Raw genomic sequence first — 19,629 nt, 5'->3', positions numbered from 1 at the left:
TTAAATAAATGTAAAAATAACACCTTAAACGTCGTCTTCTTGTACCGGACAAAGTGATCTTAAGCAGAAATATTTCCCATCTCTGCCGCAGTTTACATTGTAAAGAAATGGCGCAGCTCTATGCAGTGTGTGTTCAATCATTCACCAGGAAGCAAAATAAACCCCAGCCAGGGTCCTGAATGCAGCGGAACAGACAATCAGGTGAACGTTTGCTGGATTTATTTTTAAGTGATAACAAAAAATGTATATTTACTTAAACTATTCTTTCAGAAACTGGGATTTTTACAGGGGAACTACATGCTACACAATGGGTACATTTCACAGAAATCATGAAATCCGTGAAAAAATAAATAAAATATAGCCTTATCCATAACTAAACACGCGCTGAGTTTAGAAATACTAAAAGAAAACTGAATAAATTCAACGACACACGTTTCGACTACATGTCTTTGATTCATTAAAATCGGCGAATGTTCAGCTAAGATTAATTAAAAGCGGATTAAAATCGATTCATTTGTTGCAGCTCTAGCTTTGAAACAAGTATGAAAAAAAGACAATCTTCAGGACAGACTCCAGCCCCCATTATCCAGACAGCACTTCACTAATCCCTCCTAGTCCTATTAAACCCTTCTCATTGTAGCCTGACTGTGCTGTCAATGCGTTTGTGTTGTCTGCTCTTTCCACAAGCTTGTTCTTTTGGCTCCCGGTCCAGGTCATTTATTGTACATTACAGCTGCGGTCAAACGTTTTGCATCCCCTACGGAATGAACTCATTTTACTTCATAAAGTCGAACGAAAGCTGCTGAATAATGTTCCCTTGTTAACATATTGAATTGCACACCCTCTATATAGAATGAACTCCCTCAGCTTCATAGAGTCCAATGAAAGCTGCCGAATAATGTTCCCTTGTTAACATATTGAATTGCACACCCTCTATATAGAATGAACTCCCTCAGCTTCATAGAGTCCAATGAAAGCTGCTGAATAATGTTCCCTTGTTAACATATTGAATTGCACCCCCTCTATATAGAATGAACTCCCTCAGCTTCATAGAGTCCAATGAAAGCTGCTGAATAATGTTCCCTTGTTAACATATTGAATTGCACCCCCTCTATATAGAATGAACTCCCTCAGCTTCATAGAGTCCAATGAAAGCTGCTGAATAATGTTCCCTTGTTAACATATTGAATTGCACCCCCTCTATATAGAATGAACTCCCTCAGCTTCATAGAGTCCAATGAAAGCTGCTGAATAATGTTCCCTTGTTAACATATTGAATTGCACCCCCTCTATATAGAATGAACTCCCTCAGCTTCATAGAGTCCAATGAAAGCTGCTGAATAATGTTCCCTTGTTAACATATTGAATTGCACACCCTCTATATAGAATGAACTCCCTCAGCTTCATAGAGTCCAATGAAAGCTGCTGAATAATTGTAAGTCGCCCTGGATAAGGGCGTCTGATAAGAAATAAATATTATTATTATTATTATTATTATTATTATTATTATTATTATTATTAATAATAATAATAATAATGTTCTCTTGTTAACATATTGAATTGCACACCTCTTTGTCAGTTTTCCAGGTACTTAACATTGAAAAAACTGACTGGAAAAATGTGACATTTCTGAAATCTAACATGAAATACTACTGGACTGCTATGATGGCTTCCGATAAACTTTTGAGATATCATTTTGTAGTTTACGTGATGTTAAATAAAATATCTAAATTATGTTAATACTGTTTTTTTTTTCCTATCAATCCTAAATATCTAGGTGATGTAACATTTTTCTGCAGGGTTTATTCAACTTTATGGAGCAAAATTTGTAAATTCTATAGTGCGAGGCAAATCTTTTGTTCCGAGCTGGACACCTAGACTTTATATTAATGGTTGTGAGGGTGAGACCCTCTCACTGTATTATTTAATGAATGTCACTGTGTTTCTGATTGTGATCGTTATTCTACTGGCGACAGAGCCGTGGTTTATTCATCACGCATGTTGTTTGTTTTCTTAAATGTGGAATCGCCAATTATTTTTCTTATTTTCTCCCCAATATGGTAAGCCCAATTATTGTTTATTTCAACGTAGCTCACTCGGGAGGGACGAAGATGGACACGCGTGTCCTCCAAAGCGTGTGCTGTCAGCCGTCCGCTTCTTTTCACTCTGCAGGCCCACCATTCAGCCACTTCAGAGCCACAGCGTCGGAGGACCACGCAGCTCTGGGCAAATTACAGGCAGGCGCCCGGCCAGTCTACAGGGGTCGCTGGTGCGAGGTGAGCCGAGGACACCCTGGCCGACCTAAGCCCTCCACCCGACCGGCGCTCGGCCAATTGTGTGCTACCCCCTGGGAACTCCCGTCCACGGGTCAGCAATGGAATAGCCTGGACTCAAACCAGCAACCTCGAGGCTATAGGACACATCCTGCACGCCACTCGGGAGCCCCTTATCACGCATGTTGTTGAACAAGTGTATTTGATATATGATGGTGTATTGCTGTATTTGGATTAGAGCACTTCCCTTAATGAAGTTGCTGTATTTATACATGTGAGACAATGGTTTTGTTATCGTTCAGTAATCTTCCAAGAGATGGGTAATGCTAGTTTTCAGACTTTACTGGTAATAGTTAGGGACTAGAGAATAATAATGACAATGATAATAATGATAACGAATAAACAATACGATTGTGTTTGTAACAAAGACGGTATTCATGCAGGTTAAACAGATATGTATAAATGAGAAGAGCCACGTGTCATGTAAAATATAGGAAGGTTTATTGTAAATGGAATTAATTTTAAATAGTTTATTTCTGTATAAAATCATTCCAGGTGCAAATGTTTATCTACACTCGGCTGACAGTCTGGACCTGAGACTGTTGGTGCACTCGGTAAGTTACAAGCAAGCACCATACATTTAAAATAAAATTACCGGTACATTTTATTAATCACATTCAAGAAATGAAAAAAGCGATGTTAACAGCCTATGTTTATACACACCATAGGGGCTACAGAAAGCGTTTCTTTTCTTTTTTTTTTTTTTAAATCCGTGTCAGTGATAATAACTATTGTCTTCGATTTTTTTTTTCCTGGGTTGAGAAAAAACGTTAACGATTTAATAAAGTTAACAACAAGATAACAAAATGCGAATCTTGGTGAGCAGAGTACAGTAGCTTGTAATTAGTCTGTAACTTTGTTTAAAAAAAAAAATCATAGCCTTCAATATAATATATTTTGGCTGTCGTAGTGTCCATTTTACCCTTCATTTCACTGGAGCAGACAGAGACATATATCAATGCGCTGACTGGATAGGATTGCTTGAGTTGTCAGGACGTTGTCAGGGGTGTTACAAGCAGTAATCCTCGCGGGATTTGGTTGCAAGCAATATAGTTGCTACTAGTAAATTGCCTAGAAAGTTGCCGCTAGAGCTGCTGACCCGCTTTCGAGATCAATTATTATTAATAATAAAAAAATAAATCGCAGAATTATTTTCCTTCTCCTGTGACAAATTCCAGACTTTTTCAAGACTTTCATAACGGAGACATGGTTTTTCAAGCATTTTCAAGCCCAGGAAATCAGTTTGGCATTTTTCCATCCATTTTCCAGACTTCTAAAGACCTCCGTGTTCCTGAGAGAATAATGGGATTGTGTGCGGGGTTAAGCTCTGACCGTCACCCCATTACAAAGGTGCATTAACCTCTTGTTGTGTCATTTAAATCTGAGTGCAGTTTCAATGGTTTTGTTTTGGTTGTCTGCTAACAAGCTTTAGAAAGAGCAGCATATATAAACAGCCCAGGTTCAGATCTGAATGTGCCCAGCAGGCTCCTGGGACTGTGAAGCCGTCGCTCACCTATTGCTCCGATGGCGCTGACAGACAGCTCCTTGATTCGAATGCTCTGTGCGCAGGTGAGAGACGTTAGCATTCGCTCCATCAGAGTGGGCAGGTAGGGCTCGATCTTATCACCTGGAGACATAGAGAAATGCATTGCGGAAAATTGCTCTCCTGAACGCTATACAGGCAATTCATACTAATATTCATATTGATGACAACGACACCAACTACAATATTTTCAACACATACCTCACTGTCTATGCTCCTGTATATTGACCCTGCAACCCTAAGTATTGATCAGGGATGGGAATAAGACTCCTATTGCACAGCAGTGTCACCCATTCCAGGTTTTACTACCAGCTTGATCAGCCCTAGTGTGTCTAGGTAACAAGCTCAGGTGTGTCTGATTATTAAACTCCTAGTGAAACCAGGAATGGATCAAACTGCTGTGCAACAGGAGTCTGATTTCCATCCCTGTAATGGACAATAAGTGATTCTCATACAGATGTAGGTAAAAATGTAAGTGTGACAGACAGATGTACACCACCAGAGTGGAACTTGCTAGTGGGGGAGACAGAGAGAGAATCCGCCCATACATATATATGAGAGAGAGAGAGAGAGAGAGAGAGAGATAGAGAAAGAAAGGAGACAGAGAATAAGTCCATACATAAAGACAGAGAGAGAGAAAGGAGACAGAGAATCAGTCCTTACATAGACAGACAGAGAGAAAGAAAGAAAGGAGACAGAGAATCAGTCCATACATAAAGACAGACAGAGAGAGAGACAGCGCAGAAGAAGGTTAATGATGTCGTTAATGACAATATCAATAATAATAAATAGCGATAGCGGGCAGACGGGTCAGACTGAGGAAGCATACCCAGGTTTTCCACAAAGTTCTCCAGCGCGTAGTAAGCCTTGGTCACGTGACCGCCCCTCCTGCTGTCGATCCCAGAGAGGTAGTTTAAAAGCAGAGGCATCAGCTCATCTGAGTACTTACTGATATCAGGCTGGAGACACACAAGACACACACAAAAAACACATATCAACATCTCTCACTTTCTTTTCTTATTATGGCAACCCAAAATAATAAGGGCTGATCATTGTCTAGCACACTGTAAAACAGGAAACGTCTGCAGCAACGTTTGCAGAAGCCCCTCAGAAGTCCCTCCTGGTTTTTCATTCCAACTCCAGCTCTCCAGCTCTCGATTAACTTGCACTTAATTATTTGTTCAATCGGACAGGTTTAATGTTTTTTCTTGGTCTTTTTACAGTTGGTGATTTAAAAAAAAATGCACTTGATTTAAAGGGGAACTGTACTCAAAATAACAAGGCTCTCTAAATCCTCTGTATACATAGCAAATGCATCTCGCTGCGCCAATTTTGTTAAAGCGTCAAGTGTTTTGGCCGGTATTTCAAATTTTTCTGTCAGCTTTCTGGGTCAGCTGGAAATGCAGGCCGCCGCCATATTGGATCCTTTCTGGCGCCGTGGTTACGTCATATCGTTGACAGCCACCCGCACCAGTGAACGCCGGCAGGGGGAAATTGTCAGAATGCAAAGGGTGCAAAAATAACAAAAGGAAAAACAGAAACAAAAAGTATTTGTGTGCTTAAGCCTTTAAAACAACACAGGGAGGCCATAACAAAACAATGGGTACATAACAAAGGAACGGGGCATACACTCAATAGAATACTATGTGTGACGAGAGAGCGAGTCACCGACAGGACGTCACACACAGCGCGACGGAAGAGAGCTCCAATACATTCGATGTTCATTTGTTTTAATGTTTTTTATACGATATACTGCTCAATGAGAGGCTGAAAATGCATCAAAAGCTTTAGTTAACATGTTTTCTATTAAAATGGTTATATATTTATTTGCATGTAAGGTATTTATTTCCCCTGTAAGGTACCCTACATAAAAAACATTTGGAGGCCTGGAGAGAAGTGTTAAATTTGTCCAACTAATCAAATCATTAGACCAAGTAAGTAATTGAGAGCTCGGGGTGGAACGAAAACCAGAAGACACTGCGGCCCTCCAGGGGTGCGTTTGGGTGTGGGTGTGTCTCTGACTGCGTGCGTCTGTGTGTGTGTGTGTGTGTGTCTGTGTCCAGTTTGATACCCCTGGTCTACGGACATATTTACAGCAACACTTGTTTGTGTAACTAAAGAGTACATATACAGTTGCTGTGCGCAAGGCAGTAAGGACAACTGTGCTCAAAACTATGTAGTCAGAATCACCACTAACGCACCCAATAAACATAACCTAATAGAACTTAACAAGTCAGAAACATAACTTAGGGGCTGGTAATGAGCCTTGAGTTTTTTGTACTAAATTGTTATTGATGTTTGTTTTTGTTTTCTTTGGGGGGGGGTTGTCCATTTAAGAGAAGAAATATCACTAACGATTTGGAGTAAATAATATCTTTGAGAATTTGGCCTGATGATTCTGTGAGGTCTATGATGGGTCATGCAGTCAGTGTGTATGTAACTGTGTGTGTGTATGTATCTCAGTGTATTGGTGTGTATGTATTGCAGGGAGCATATTAACCCCCTCCCTGTTATCTTACAGTATATTTGTGTGCCTGTGTCTGTGTGCCTGTGCCTGTGTGTGTGCCTGTCAGTGTGTGCGTGTATGTATATGCATCTCTGTGTATGTATGTATATGTGTGTGTATGTATCTTTGTGTGCCTGTGTGTCTGTGCCTGTCAGTGTGTGTGTGTGTGTGTGTGTATGTATCTTTGTGTGCCTGTGTCCTTGTGTCTGTCAGTGGGTGTGTGTCCCTGTGCCTGTCAGTGTGTGTGTGTGTGTATGTATCTTTGTGTGCCTGTGTCCCTGTGTCTGTCAGTGGGTGTGTGTCCCTGTGCCTGTCAGTGTGTGTGTGTGTGTATGTATCTTTGTGTGCCTGTGTCCCTGTGCCTGTCAGTGGGTGTGTGTGTGTGTGTGTGTATGTATCTTTGTGTGCCTGTGTGTCTGTGCCTGTCAGTGTGTGTGTCCCTGTGTCCCTGTGCCTGTCAGTGTGTGTGTGTCCCTGTGCCTGTCAGTGTGTGTGTCCCTGTGTCTGTCTCTGCGCCTGTGTGTTTCAGTACCTGTAGGTGTTCAGAGAACTGCCCGAGTGCAAAGAGAGCAGCGTTCCTCACCACCTGGCTCTCGTCCCCCAGCGAGCGGCACATCACCTGCAGCATTGCAGGCAAGTGTCTGAAACAAAGGGGAGCGAGGGGAGAGGGTCAAGAACTAAACCAAACCCACAGGGCTGGACAGGCATTCAGTGGCTCTCATCCCCCAGCAGGTGGCACATCACCTGCAGCATTGCAGGCAAGTGTCTGAAACACAGGGGAGCGAGGGGAGAGGGTCAAGAACTAAACCAAACCCACAGGGCTGGACAGGCATTCAGTGGCTCTCATCCCCCAGCGGGTGGCACATCAATCTCTCTTTTCTACTTTCACCTGAAGAGACCTTTGGAGGTCTTGCAAGCTTGTGATTAATTATTGTTTAGTTAGTCCAATAAAAGGCATCACCTCTCCTTCTCTTTGTCAGGCAAGTGCCTGAAAACACAGAGGAGTGAGGAGAGAGGGTCAACAAATCCAAACCCAGCCCAAAGCATAGGCCTGGACACACATTCACTTCCCCAGTCCTGGTTCTACCCTAATAAAAGTTGACCAAAGTAAAAGCATAGCCAAGTGTAATAACGTATGGTGATGTATTTCAATCTGCTTTATTACACTTTGCTGTGCTTTTAGGTTACCATTCTATAGCCAAGAGAGATACGGATTATTGAAAAAAAACCCAGGACAAACCATGGTAAACTTTGGTAAATGCATGGTAAACTATAGTAAATATATAACCATGGGAATAGCATGGAATAACAGCAAAATTACCGTGGTAAATTTTTATAAGGGCAAGTATCACATGTACCTTAACATTCATGTCACCAGTTTATTCAAACATGTTAAACAAACAGAGAGCTTCAAATGTCCTTTTAGTTGCTTTTTTACATTTCTCTTACAAGGTTATGGTGTTTTTAAATCTTTGAGTATTGCTGGGCTATGTTGATGAGGGCAGCAGTGTGGAGTAGTGGTTAGGGCTCTGGACTCTTGACCGGAGGGTCGTGGGTTCAATCCCAGGTGGGGGGACACTGCTGCTGTACCCTTGAGCAAGGTACTTTACCTAGATTGCTCCAGTAAAAAAACCAACTGTACAAATGGGTAATTATATGTAAAAAATAATGTGTAAAAAATAATGTAATTGCATGTAAAAATAATGTGATATCTTGTAACAATTGTAAGTCACCCTGGATAAGGGCGTCTGCTAAGAAATAAATAATAATAATGACACAGAGAAAAATGATAACTCAATATGCAATTACATTGTGAGTTACTTTAAACAGAAACTCGCTTCTGCTGGCTTACAGGAGCCAGTCTGGCCCTGCATGCTATATGGAGGCTTCTATTCCAACACATTTTGCGGAAGAGCTGTCTTTCGCTAAACGCGACGCAGGCTTTACGTTTGCGCCTGGAGTACCTGATTTATTTTCCAGTGGAAGCTCTTTTGAACCCCTCTGATAGTGTCTATCAAACTCACTTCTGTCGGATGTGGTCGGCACAGCCCTCAGCCAGCACGGCGAGGCACATGAGCCCGGCTTTGCGATGGTACGGGTTCTCACTGCACAGAGCAGCTTCCGTCATTGGGGTCTGAGAGGGGGGGAGAGAGGGAGAGAGTTAGCGTAATGTGACGGGGTACACCCCGCCCCTGTGTGTGTGTGTGTATTATTTTGTATTTGTGTTGTATTATTACTTAAAACGTATTGTTCAGTTTGTAAAAATACAATGTTTTTCTTTGTTGTTGTTTGGCAGTGTGGATGGGGTTAAAAGCCCCATCCTGGGAAACTCGTGTAAAATGTGACTGTCTCGGAGATGGTCACAGGGATAAAAAAAAAAAAAAAAAAAAAACAGCTTTTGTTGTTCAGGGTGGAGAGTGTGTTCAAGGAGAAGGAACGGGAGAGAGGAACGGAGACGGTGTTTTGAGAGATATACGCATGAAATAAAGAAAGCGACTGCTGCCATGGTATTTGTTTTGTGTTATGTTTCTAGTGTTTGTTTATTTTCAAATCCAGAAAGACAGAGAGACAGACAGACAGACACTCACACAAAGACAGAGAGTTTTAACATACAGACAGAAAGAGACATACACACACAGACACTCACCAGTTGATTAAACAGCTTCTCAGCAGGCAGATGAAGGGCCAGCATGTCAATGACCTGTCATGAGACACACAGACACACACACTATTGGCAGGCATCATAAACTCCATCTCAGTTCGTTGGTCCCCTTTTATCGTTAGGCTCTGGGTAGCTTTAAGTACGATTTTACTGTCAGCCTATAACAGAATTAATTATTGTATTAGTTGTATTGGTGTTTGGGGGTTTGTTTGTGTGTCTGACCAGCGTTGCGTATTGTTTGGGTGTGGCTCTGTGTGTCTGCCTGAGTGTGTCTGTGTCTCACCTGTACTATGAAGTGTCTGTGTGTCTGACCTGCGCAGTGTGTGTGTGTGTGTGTGTCTGACCTGCGCTGCGCAGTGTTTGTGTGTGTGTGTGTGTGTGTGTGTGTGTGTGTGTGTGTGTGTGTGTGTGTGTGTCTCATCTGCGCTGTTCAGTGTGTGTGTGTGCGTGTGTCTCAGCTGCACTGTGCAGCGTGTGTGCGTGCGTGTGCATGTGTCTCACCTGCGCTGCGCTGTGTATGTGTGTGTGTCTTACCTGCACTGCGCAGTGTGTGGGTGGGTGTCTCACCTGCGCTGCACAGTGTGTGGGGGTGTGTGTGTCTCACTTGCGCTGCGTAGTGTTTGGGGGGGGGGGGGGGGGGTCTCACTTGCGCTGCGTAGTGTGTGTGTGTGTGTGTGTGTGTGTGTGTGTGTCTCACCTGCGCTGCGTAGTGTGTGTGCGCGTGTCATCTGCGCTGCGTAGTGTTTGGGGGGGTGTGTGTCTCACCTGCTCTGCGTAGTGTTTGTGGGTGTGTGTGTGTCTCACCTGCGCTGCGTAGTGTTTGGGGGTGTGTGCCTCCAGCTCGTCCTCTATCTCGTCTGGCTCGGGGTCCAGGTCCTCGGGGTCCTCCTCTCCATGGGGGGGTGCTGCGCTCATCACAGGGAACAGCACCTGCAGGATGGGGGGCAGCAGCTTCTGCTTCAGGATGGCCTGGGATAAAGGGGAGGAGAGGACAGTGAGAAAGCAGGGTCAATATATGGAGGGGTCGGGAGTCATTTTCTTCTTTGGGATGGCCTGTGGTCGGGTGCAGAGCAGGGTCAATATACATAGGGATGGAGGTTCAAAATACAGTCATTATTATTATTCTTATTATTCTTATTATTCTTATTATTATTATCTATTTGTTTTCTATTTATTTATTAGGCAAAACACCTTAATCCAGGGCAGCACAGGGTTACAATGTAAGCTTCATATTTAAACACTGGCGTTTACAGCAATGGCTAAATCACAATACTACTAGAATACAATATGAACTAGGATGCAGCAAGTTAGGATCACAGCAAGTTGTATCTACAATGATATTATACAGAAGGGTTGATAATCAAACAACAAGGTCTCTAGGGATGAACTAGGGATGGCAAGAAGGCTCCGTTGCACAGCAGTTTGATCCATTCCTGGTTTTACTATGAGTTTAATAATAAAAGACACACCTGTGCACTGTGGCTGATCAAGCCCCACAGTAAAACGTGGAATGGGTGAAACTGCTGTGCAACAGGAGTCTTATCCCATCCCTGATCAATACTCAGGGTTGCAGGGTCTGTATACAGGAGCACAGTTGTGTAAGGAATACACACTGGAAGCAAAAAGTAACACGACTCCCTTTTTCCTTGAACCATGCTGACTCGGGGTATTTCATATTCTTAGCTACTTAAGACACGCTGACAAGGAGCTTTCGCAGTTTTGCGGCTCTTTGCCCAAAAACATGACTCCTATTTATGAGGCATGAACTGTAGTTGCACTATTAACCTTCCAGTACAGTACAGCAGGCGGGTTACCTTTCCCTTGAGTCTGATGAGGAAGCTGAGGCAGGAGAGCGCTTTCACTCGGACGCTGTCCTCAAGGGTCGTGTTGGCAGCGATCTGAAACACACACACACACACACACACACACACAGATCAATTAAATCAAAGCTCTAGCCAGTAGGGGTTGCTGTAAGGTTGTGAGGTGACTCCGTTCCTCAGGATTTTACCTGCGCTCCCCTGACTGTGTGACTCCCCCCTGCACACCACGCGGCCGTGCCTTTACCAGGGGAGACCCTCGGGGACCCCTGCGCTCCCCTGACTGTGTGACTCCCCCCTGCACACCACGCGGCCGTGCCTTTACCAGGGGAGACCCTCGGGGACCCCTGCGCTCCCCTGACTGTGTGACTCCCCCCCTGCACACCACGCGGCATGTCCAATTGTAGGTATCCCCCAGTACAATTTATGAACAACTTATTTCCATAAACATTACTATATAATTAGCTAGGGAAGAGTTACCTTTTTGCAAAGTTACTTAGTGTTGTAATAACAGAAAAAAATGTAATTGCCAAGAAGTGGTGGAAAATGACTGGCTTTTTGCAATATTTTTCTTTTTTTTAATTTTTTTTTTTTACTGTTTCCTTATTAATGATTGAATGAATATGAAAATACAGGAATGAATGAATGAATGAATGAATGAATTCAAAACATCCGTGGTCAAGTAAATAAATATCTGAAAATGTAAATAACACACACACACAGATAAATAAAACTACGTGTGCCTTTAAGTGTCTGCATCTGTGTACGTGACTGACCTCCAGACAGAACTGAACGACCTCCGAGACGTGTGGCACAATGATGGGCATCTCGTTCTCCATCAGCTCATCGAACACTTCCATCGCCTCGCTGGCCTGGACCTCAAAAGGGAAAAAAAAAAAAAAAAGAGATGGGAGGGATCACAATTATGAGACTCAATCAGAGAGCGCATCCCCTCAATCTATACAGGCTGTGTGGTCCAGTGGTTAAAGAAAGGGGCTTGTAACCAGGAGGTCCCCGGTTCAAATCCCACCTCAGCCACTGACTCATTGTGTGACCCCTGAGCAAGTCACTTAACCTCCTTGTGCTCCGTCTTTCGGGTGAGACGTAGTTGTAAGTGACTCTGCAGCTGATGCATAGTTCACACACCCTAGCCTCTGTAAGTCACCTTGGATAAAGGCATCTGCTAAATAAACAAATAATAATGATAATAATAATAATAATAATAATAATAATAATAATAATAATAATAATACCTGGTTTGCCTGTATCAGATGTTTAATGGCAACCATCAGCTTCGGGATCAGTGTTCTAGTCAGGTTCTGTAGACAGACAAGATAGATAGAAAAAATATGTTGTTGCTGTTATTCCATGGTTTTCCCATGGTTATATTTTTACTATAGTTTACCAGTTTCTCTGAGTACATGATGTTGAATAAGAGATCTAAATTATGTTCATATAGTTGTGTTTTTAATTATGTCTCAGTTCTAGGCGATGCTAAACGTTTGTCCACAGCTGCAGGTCCTTCTCTCTTGTTTCTCTACTCACCAGCTCCTCAGCCCCCAGGAAGGCTGCCATGGCAGACAGCGTCTGGATGGAGTAGAACATGGCGTTCGTGTTCCCATGATCCTCCAGGGTGGTGCCAAACAGCTTCAGCAACTGCTTGTAGTGAGGCTTGAAGGGCTCCGGGTTCGAATCCATCACCTTACTGAGAACCAGCAGCCCAATCTGAGAGAGAGAGATAGAGAGAGCATTGACACACACACACACACACAGATGTTTGCATTCCTATATTTGTGGGGACCTCTCATTGACTCTCACTATATTTTTATTTACTATTTCTAACTCCATTCAGACAAAACTCCACACAGGGTGAAGGCTGACAACAACTAAATATTTTGGCTTTTTTTTTTTTTTTTTTTTTTTTTAAGGCACACACACACATCACTTTACTCAAAACCTAAACAGAGAGAAACAGAGAAAGCGATAGAGGAAAGGGCAGTAGAGAGAGGACAGAGAGAAAGAGACTGGGATTCAGAGACAGCACTGAAACACACACACAAATATACTGTACTGAGCCATGAAGGGCCCAGGGTTTGAATCCATCACTTGCTCAGTGTTGTGTACTTACTGTGTAGTTAGTTGCGTAACCATACTGTATTTACCTGTCTCTCCTGTGGGTTGGCGCTCTTGGTTGATTGGTTCAGGAAGTTGAGCAGCGCTGGCCAGTGGTCTGGGGTCTCGTGCTTCACCAGCACTGATGCCAGCTGGGACAGAGAGTGACGCACCTTGTGTCTGGAAACAAACCCACAGAGAGAGAGAGAGAGAGAGAGAGAGGGAGAGAGAGAGAGAGAGAGAGACACAGAGAAGGGGGAGGGAGAAAGAGATAGACAGAGATAAAGAGACAGAGACAGAGAGGGGGGGGAGAGAGAGACAGAGAGAGACACAGAGACAGAGAGAGAGAGAAGGGGGAGTGAGAAAGAGAGATGGAGAGAGAGACAGAGAGAGAGAAGGGGGAGGGAGAAAGACAGATGGAGAGAGAGAGGGGGGAGGGAGAGAGAGGGAGGGAGAGAGAGAGGGAGAGAGAGAGACAGAGAGAGAGAGGGGTGGAAGAAAGAGAGAGAAAGAGATGAAGAGAGAGACAAAGATAGAGACAGAGATAAAGAGACAGAAAGAGAGAGAGAGAGTGAATCATTCAAGAAAGAGAGGGGTCTTTACTGGTAGGTAATTAAAAAGTGCCACCACTATCAAAAAAAAACATCAACACAATCGAGAGAGTTGATGCATCCTTCATAACTATTGAACACTCAACAATGCTACATTTAGAAACACTGAAAGAAACATAGCAAGTTCTCAATGGCTAATGTTTGGCTTAGAAGTCTTTTTCAAGGCCTATTCAAAACGTTTCTCACTGAACTGATTCAGTGTCTTTAAAAGTTTATTTTCCGACAGTTGAGCTCAACCTTTTGGTTCAAGTTTTGTTCCAACAGTATGCAGTGAAGCGTGTATGAATTATGTTCCTGACTGCATGTAATATATAGGACTGCTTCCATCCAATCAAAGGACTTGTAGTTTGAAGCATCCTGATATAATGGATTTTTTTTTATCAATTATTCACATTTTTGTGTACCTACATGACCTTTTTCTTTTTGATTTTGCACATAGCATTTTTCCTTTTTAAAATATATACAGTCGTCATCAAAGAGTTGACTTACTCTCTGTTTGCACCAATGTTATTTCCCAATATATTAAGTGTTGTAAGTATTATTTGATACACTATACTTAAATGGCAATGATGTCTCTTATGAGTGTGCTGAACAGCTGTAGTTAAAAATCTAGTGAATTAACTGAGTTAAGGTCAACAGGTACCAATATTTATGACTCCAACTCTATGAAAGTCAATGGAGTTAATTCATAAATATTGGTACCGTGCCTTAACTCAGTTAATTCACCAGATTTGTAACTACCACTTGGTAAGATGAATGGGAGTTTAGCAGTGTGGAGTAGTGGTTAGGGCTCTGGACTCTTGACCGGAGGGTCGTGGGTTCAATCCCAGGTGGGGGACACTGCTGCTGTACCCTTGAGCAAGGTACTTTACCTAGATTGCTCCAGTAAAAACCCAACTGTATAAATGGGTAATTGTATGTAAAAATAATGTGATATCTTCTAACAATTGTAAGTCGCCCTGGATAAGGGCGTCTGCTAAGAAATAAATAATAATAATTATAATATTAATAACACACTCACACGAGGCATCACTGTGTATTAAACAATATTTATAACACTTAATACATTGGGAAATAACATTGTTGCAAATAGAGGGTATGTCAACTTTTGATGACAACTTGTATATCAGATGACATCAGATACTCACTCAGTTTCCTGTTGCAGGGCTTGTAAGACTAAGGCCTTGAGGCTACAGGAGAAGGGAAGAGAAGAGAGAGAGAGAAAAGTATTTTTTTTGAATTGGTCATTTATCAGTTGCTTCCATCCATGTCCAGAGACTAAGGGGTGAACTATGCATCAATAACTGCTGCTGCAGAGTCACTTAGAATAGGATTTTACGTCTCATCCGAAGGACGGAGCACAAGGAGGTTAAGTGACTTGCTCAGGGTCACACACAAAGAGAGTCAGTGGCTGAGCCAGGACTTAACTGGGAACCTCCTGGTACAAACCCCTATCTTCAACCACCAAGCCTCCTTTTTTTCTAGTCTCTTCAGCAGTAAGCCTTCTATGGACCACTTTTAAACATACTAGTTAACAACTGCAGGGGACGAGTGTGGTGGGGAGGGGAGGGGAGCTTCGGCCAGGGTGTCCTCGGATAACAACAACATCATTACTGTACAGCAACTTACATTTCCCCCCCAAAGTGGCTTGGAAGTCAGTTGCAGGACTGTTAAGTGAGACGATAACTAAAGTAGCAGGAGCCAGTCTGGTTATAATAAACGGAGGGGTGGGCAAGCACAGGGAGAGAGATTACAGAGTTACTGAATCTCCTGCAGTGCTTTTACTGTAAACTGTGTTTGTCCATATCACAGCAAATCCCCCATCATTTTGATATTTTCTATAGCAGTGGCGTGCCGTCAGGACCTTCAATATACTCTCTGCTGACAAGACAGTGCCAAGTAAACCGTCAGTCAAATGACATTACGTTGCCTCACTCACTTGCGTACAGTGTGCTTGCTTATACTATGAAACATACTACTCTGATTATTATTTGTTCATTTGTCTGATGCCTTTATCCAAGACGACTTTACAGGGTTTAATAGTTTTTTTTAAAGAGTCTAGGGGTTTCCTGAAGGGGATGTGATCAGCCAATAAGAGATCTGCATTCCCCCTGCATAAGTCTAAAACAATGACCAGACGCTAGAAAAAAACGCCTCTGCTACCCCAGTCCATTTTGTCACGGCACGTCACTGTTCTATAGATAAATTAAATACAGCAGGGATCTCCAACCCTGGGCCTGGAGAGCCCCTGTCCAGCAGGTTTAATAGGTGTCTTTACATCATCAGTGGCTAATGATTTGGAACTACCCGTTAACCTTGACTAATTAAGCCAATAACTGGTTCAATTAAGTAACTGAGAGATCAGTTGAAATGAGAACCAGAAGACCCTGTTAGCTCTCCTCTGTTGGACCGGGTGGGAGAGCCCTGGATATAGAGAATTACAATGTAAAATGGGTTCATTCCAGAACTAACTGCCACAGGATAATGTGTGTAGGCCTACAGGTGCTGTGTGGGGGTGAGAATATTTATTAAAACGCAAAAGTGCAGCCGGAAAAAAAATAGCGCAGGTAGCTTTGACCGGATGACACGTCTTTCACTTAGATTGTAGAGATTTCATTTCTTGCTTTAATATTTTGTAATATTTTTACAATTAAAACTGTATTTTTTTTTTTTTTATTTCAATTTTATAAAATGTTGTATTAGACAGTTTTGTTGTTTTTTTTAATTTAGTGATTTAATTTGTTTTTATTTATTTATTTTTTTTAGGCACTTGAGCGCCTTTACCGGAGATCAATTGAATTTTTAAAAGGAGAGGAGAACAGTCGATGGAAAACACTGAAAAATCAGAAGCCCTGTTCATAATAAACACAGCAGTGTAGCCACCTACTTTTCTTTGATGTCGGGTGCCAGCTTCCTCCAGCGCTTCAAAACTCGCATTCTCACCATGACCGCAGCAAACTGACGGATCTGACAGTCAAAGAGTAGGATAATGAATATTCTTTCAATATTAAACAAATATTCTTCTAAACTGACAGCTATATATATATATAAAAAGAAAAGGTTTTTTAAAATCTTTTCTTTCATATGCCTTCAATTTTGTACACTGCAGATATTCAGCCGATGAAGGACTTGTAGTCCAAAACGTCCTGATAATTGATTTGTAATCAATTATTCTACCTGAAATTATTATTATTATTATTATTATTTGTTTATTTAGCAGACGCCTTTATCCAAGGCGACTTAAAGAGACTCGGGTGTGTGAACTATGCATCAGCTGCAGAGTCACTTACAACTACGTCTCACCCGAAAGACGGAGCACAAGGAGGTTAAGTGACTTGTTCAGGGTCACACAATGAGTCAGTGGCTGAGGTGGGATTTGAACCGGGGACCTCCTGGTTACAAGCCCTTTTCTTTAACCACTGGACCACACAGCCTCCTGAAATACTCTTTTCTCTTTTTTCTTTTTGATCATTTTGGTACACAGCAGTTTTCCTTTTTCTCAAACTTTATATATATATATATATATATATATATATATATATATATATATATATATATATATATATATTATATATATATATATATATATATTATATATATATATATATATATATATATAATAAAATATGTATTTTTCTGAACACAAACTCTTAAGTTACACGTTATTCCTTTGTCTTCTTAACTTCAAATGGTGACAACCCTCAGAAATTTCACAAACATTGAAGAGGATAACCATTTATGGTTTACACAAGTCACAATAATAATAATAATAATAATAATAATAATAATAATACCGTTATATTTTAATTAGCTTACCTGGGCGTCTTGTGAGGTGGTCATTACCCCACACAGTGCCGGTATTACTGCCGGGTCTTTAAAGGCTTGCTTCAGTTGTGCTGTTGCCTACGAGAGGAAAAAATATATATATAAAATATTAACGTAAATTAAATAAAATATATTTTATTAACGCCGGTAAAGCCGTTCACCAACTTGACGAAGAAGCGCTCGCTTCAGTCCCGTGACCGCCAAAACGAACATGCCGTCATCAACAGCCAATCAGTACGCCGAATTCTCCGCGCGAGCGAGCTTTAGCGGGCGATTTTTAAGAACGCTTGTTTTTTAAAAAACTCAAAATTCTATAACCGTTTCTCCTGTTATACACGATATCGAGGGGGAAACAAAAACGTTATTATAATTTAAAATAAAAGAGCAGTGGTCTTACAAACTGTAAAACAGAGGATAACTTGGGGTTTGATACCTCAAAGTCGGTCTCCTTGAACCAGGTTTCAAGCCACTGTTACTGAAAAATTAGCTTCGTGTTCCCTCAAGTCTAAAAATAGTTGGATTATAGCGCATTTTACTTTACCTTCCTACGTAGACCACTACTCGTCCGACGCATAAAAAACCCTTACTGAATTAAAAAATAAATAGACCATATAATATTTAAAAAATGACAACCACATAAAAAAATATATATAGTTGCAGTCCTTTGTTATGCTTTAAATGCAGGTGTGGGTCCAACGTGGCAAATTGACAATATTACAATTGACCGGACAATATTGAAAGGGGAAAAAAAAAGTGTGATACCGGCAAATAAAATACAACCATTGTATTGTACCTCTCACCCAACAAAACCTTTAACATCAAATCACATCCCCTAACATAATCTTAGCAATTGGTGGCTATGAAAAAGAGACAGTATCTGGCTTAATGTGGAGTAAAATGAAGTTTTTTTTTTTGTTAGAAACCAAACCACCAAACCCAACAAGACAACTGTGTATTACTGTTACAAAATAAAATAATTAACAGTAATGTTCAGAAACGACCCTAAAAGCGACACACTGAGTTATAGTCGGGCAATGTTCCGTTGACGTGTTTTGATATGTTTTATTTTAAAAGTAAATAAATAAATAACGGTAAGGCTGTCAGCACACCCCTCCCAACTCCCATTTAAAATCACAGCAACAAGATAACATACCCTAAACCCAACACATTTTAAACAATACAGGTCTAGCAAATTTTAACTACTATACTTTATTTGTGTATTTATTTGTAACTGTATCTGTAACAACATGATACAGGCGATAAAGCTACCGTGTTGTCAATAAGATCAAGAATGACAGCAACTGGATTAACATGAAAACAATTATTGGAATAGCCGTACGATATAAAACTAGCCTGATAATACGAACCAGGGATGTATTAATTAAATCAAATAACCGAAAACGTGAAATAAAGAGACACAAAATGGCAGTAAACGTGTGTAGAGGCAACCCAAACAAGTTATAACGGTCTTCAATACAAAAATAATAATAGTAATAATTTTTAAAAAAAAGCAAAACCTATTCCTAGTTCATTGAATACTGTTAGTATTGAAGAATATATCTCTGGTTTTATAAAACCGTAACGATTTAATCGTAGATAGGGTTTTATTTATGCTGCCGTACCTGTTGTATGATCGCATTGTCGGGCTGTACCAGCTGAGACAAGATATGCTCAAGTTGATCTGTCATCTTTCAAGAGATCCGGGGCTCAAAACCGCACGACCCCGAAAAAAAAATGGATTTTAAAACGCAGGAGAGGTGTTGGAAATGTGTTAAAGCGTGTGCTTCCCGAAGCAGTGCCACACATGGCAACGCGGAGAGCCAGCGAGTTTCAAAAATACACAAGTCGGTGTAGTTCGGCAAGCCGCGCCTGGAGGGCAGCACAGCGACGCCTTGTGGACGGCGGTGGAGACGGTGACTAAAATTAACCCGATAAGTAATTATTATTATTATTATTATTATTATTATTATTATTATTATTATTATTATTATTATTATTATTATTATTTATTTCTTAGCAGACCCGATAAGTAATTATTAATTTATTTATTTTAATCAGAACGCAAGCTGTGTTTATGCAATTTGCTGCGTTACATTTAGACTTAACGTTATATAGTTAAAGACAATGTTTTAAATAACACTAGGACGCTTCTGTATTTTTGTTTAAAAAAAAAACCAACTATTTTTTAACTCTCTACCTGTTAAAACATTGCTTTTAACT

General features: G+C 41.2%; 1 protein-coding gene across 1 annotated transcript in view; it reads right to left on the bottom strand.

Moving 5' to 3' along the window:
• LOC117398276 (importin-4) overlaps positions 1 to 19,238 on the bottom strand; it is a 68,691-nt gene extending 49,453 nt beyond the window's left edge. The window contains exons 1-15 of the mRNA XM_034912893.2: positions 19,032 to 19,238; positions 17,401 to 17,487; positions 16,472 to 16,551; positions 14,733 to 14,774; positions 13,024 to 13,153; positions 12,407 to 12,586; positions 12,115 to 12,180; positions 11,638 to 11,739; positions 10,859 to 10,942; positions 9,849 to 10,013; positions 9,030 to 9,083; positions 8,407 to 8,516; positions 6,915 to 7,023; positions 4,706 to 4,835; positions 3,847 to 3,960 (exon numbers count right to left, since the gene is read on the bottom strand). Of these exons, the coding sequence (XP_034768784.2) occupies positions 3,847 to 3,960; positions 4,706 to 4,835; positions 6,915 to 7,023; positions 8,407 to 8,516; positions 9,030 to 9,083; positions 9,849 to 10,013; positions 10,859 to 10,942; positions 11,638 to 11,739; positions 12,115 to 12,180; positions 12,407 to 12,586; positions 13,024 to 13,153; positions 14,733 to 14,774; positions 16,472 to 16,551; positions 17,401 to 17,487; positions 19,032 to 19,097 (1,519 nt within the window). The 5' untranslated portion in view covers positions 19,098 to 19,238. The remainder of the gene's footprint in view (positions 1 to 3,846; positions 3,961 to 4,705; positions 4,836 to 6,914; positions 7,024 to 8,406; positions 8,517 to 9,029; positions 9,084 to 9,848; positions 10,014 to 10,858; positions 10,943 to 11,637; positions 11,740 to 12,114; positions 12,181 to 12,406; positions 12,587 to 13,023; positions 13,154 to 14,732; positions 14,775 to 16,471; positions 16,552 to 17,400; positions 17,488 to 19,031) is intronic.
• Positions 19,239 to 19,629: the final 391 nt, after the last annotated feature.

The sequence above is a fragment of the Acipenser ruthenus genome, chromosome 54, assembly GCF_902713425.1.
Source record: "Acipenser ruthenus chromosome 54, fAciRut3.2 maternal haplotype, whole genome shotgun sequence".
Lineage (NCBI taxonomy): Eukaryota > Metazoa > Chordata > Actinopteri > Acipenseriformes > Acipenseridae > Acipenser > Acipenser ruthenus.
This window is presented reverse-complemented; position numbering and strand designations above follow the sequence as displayed.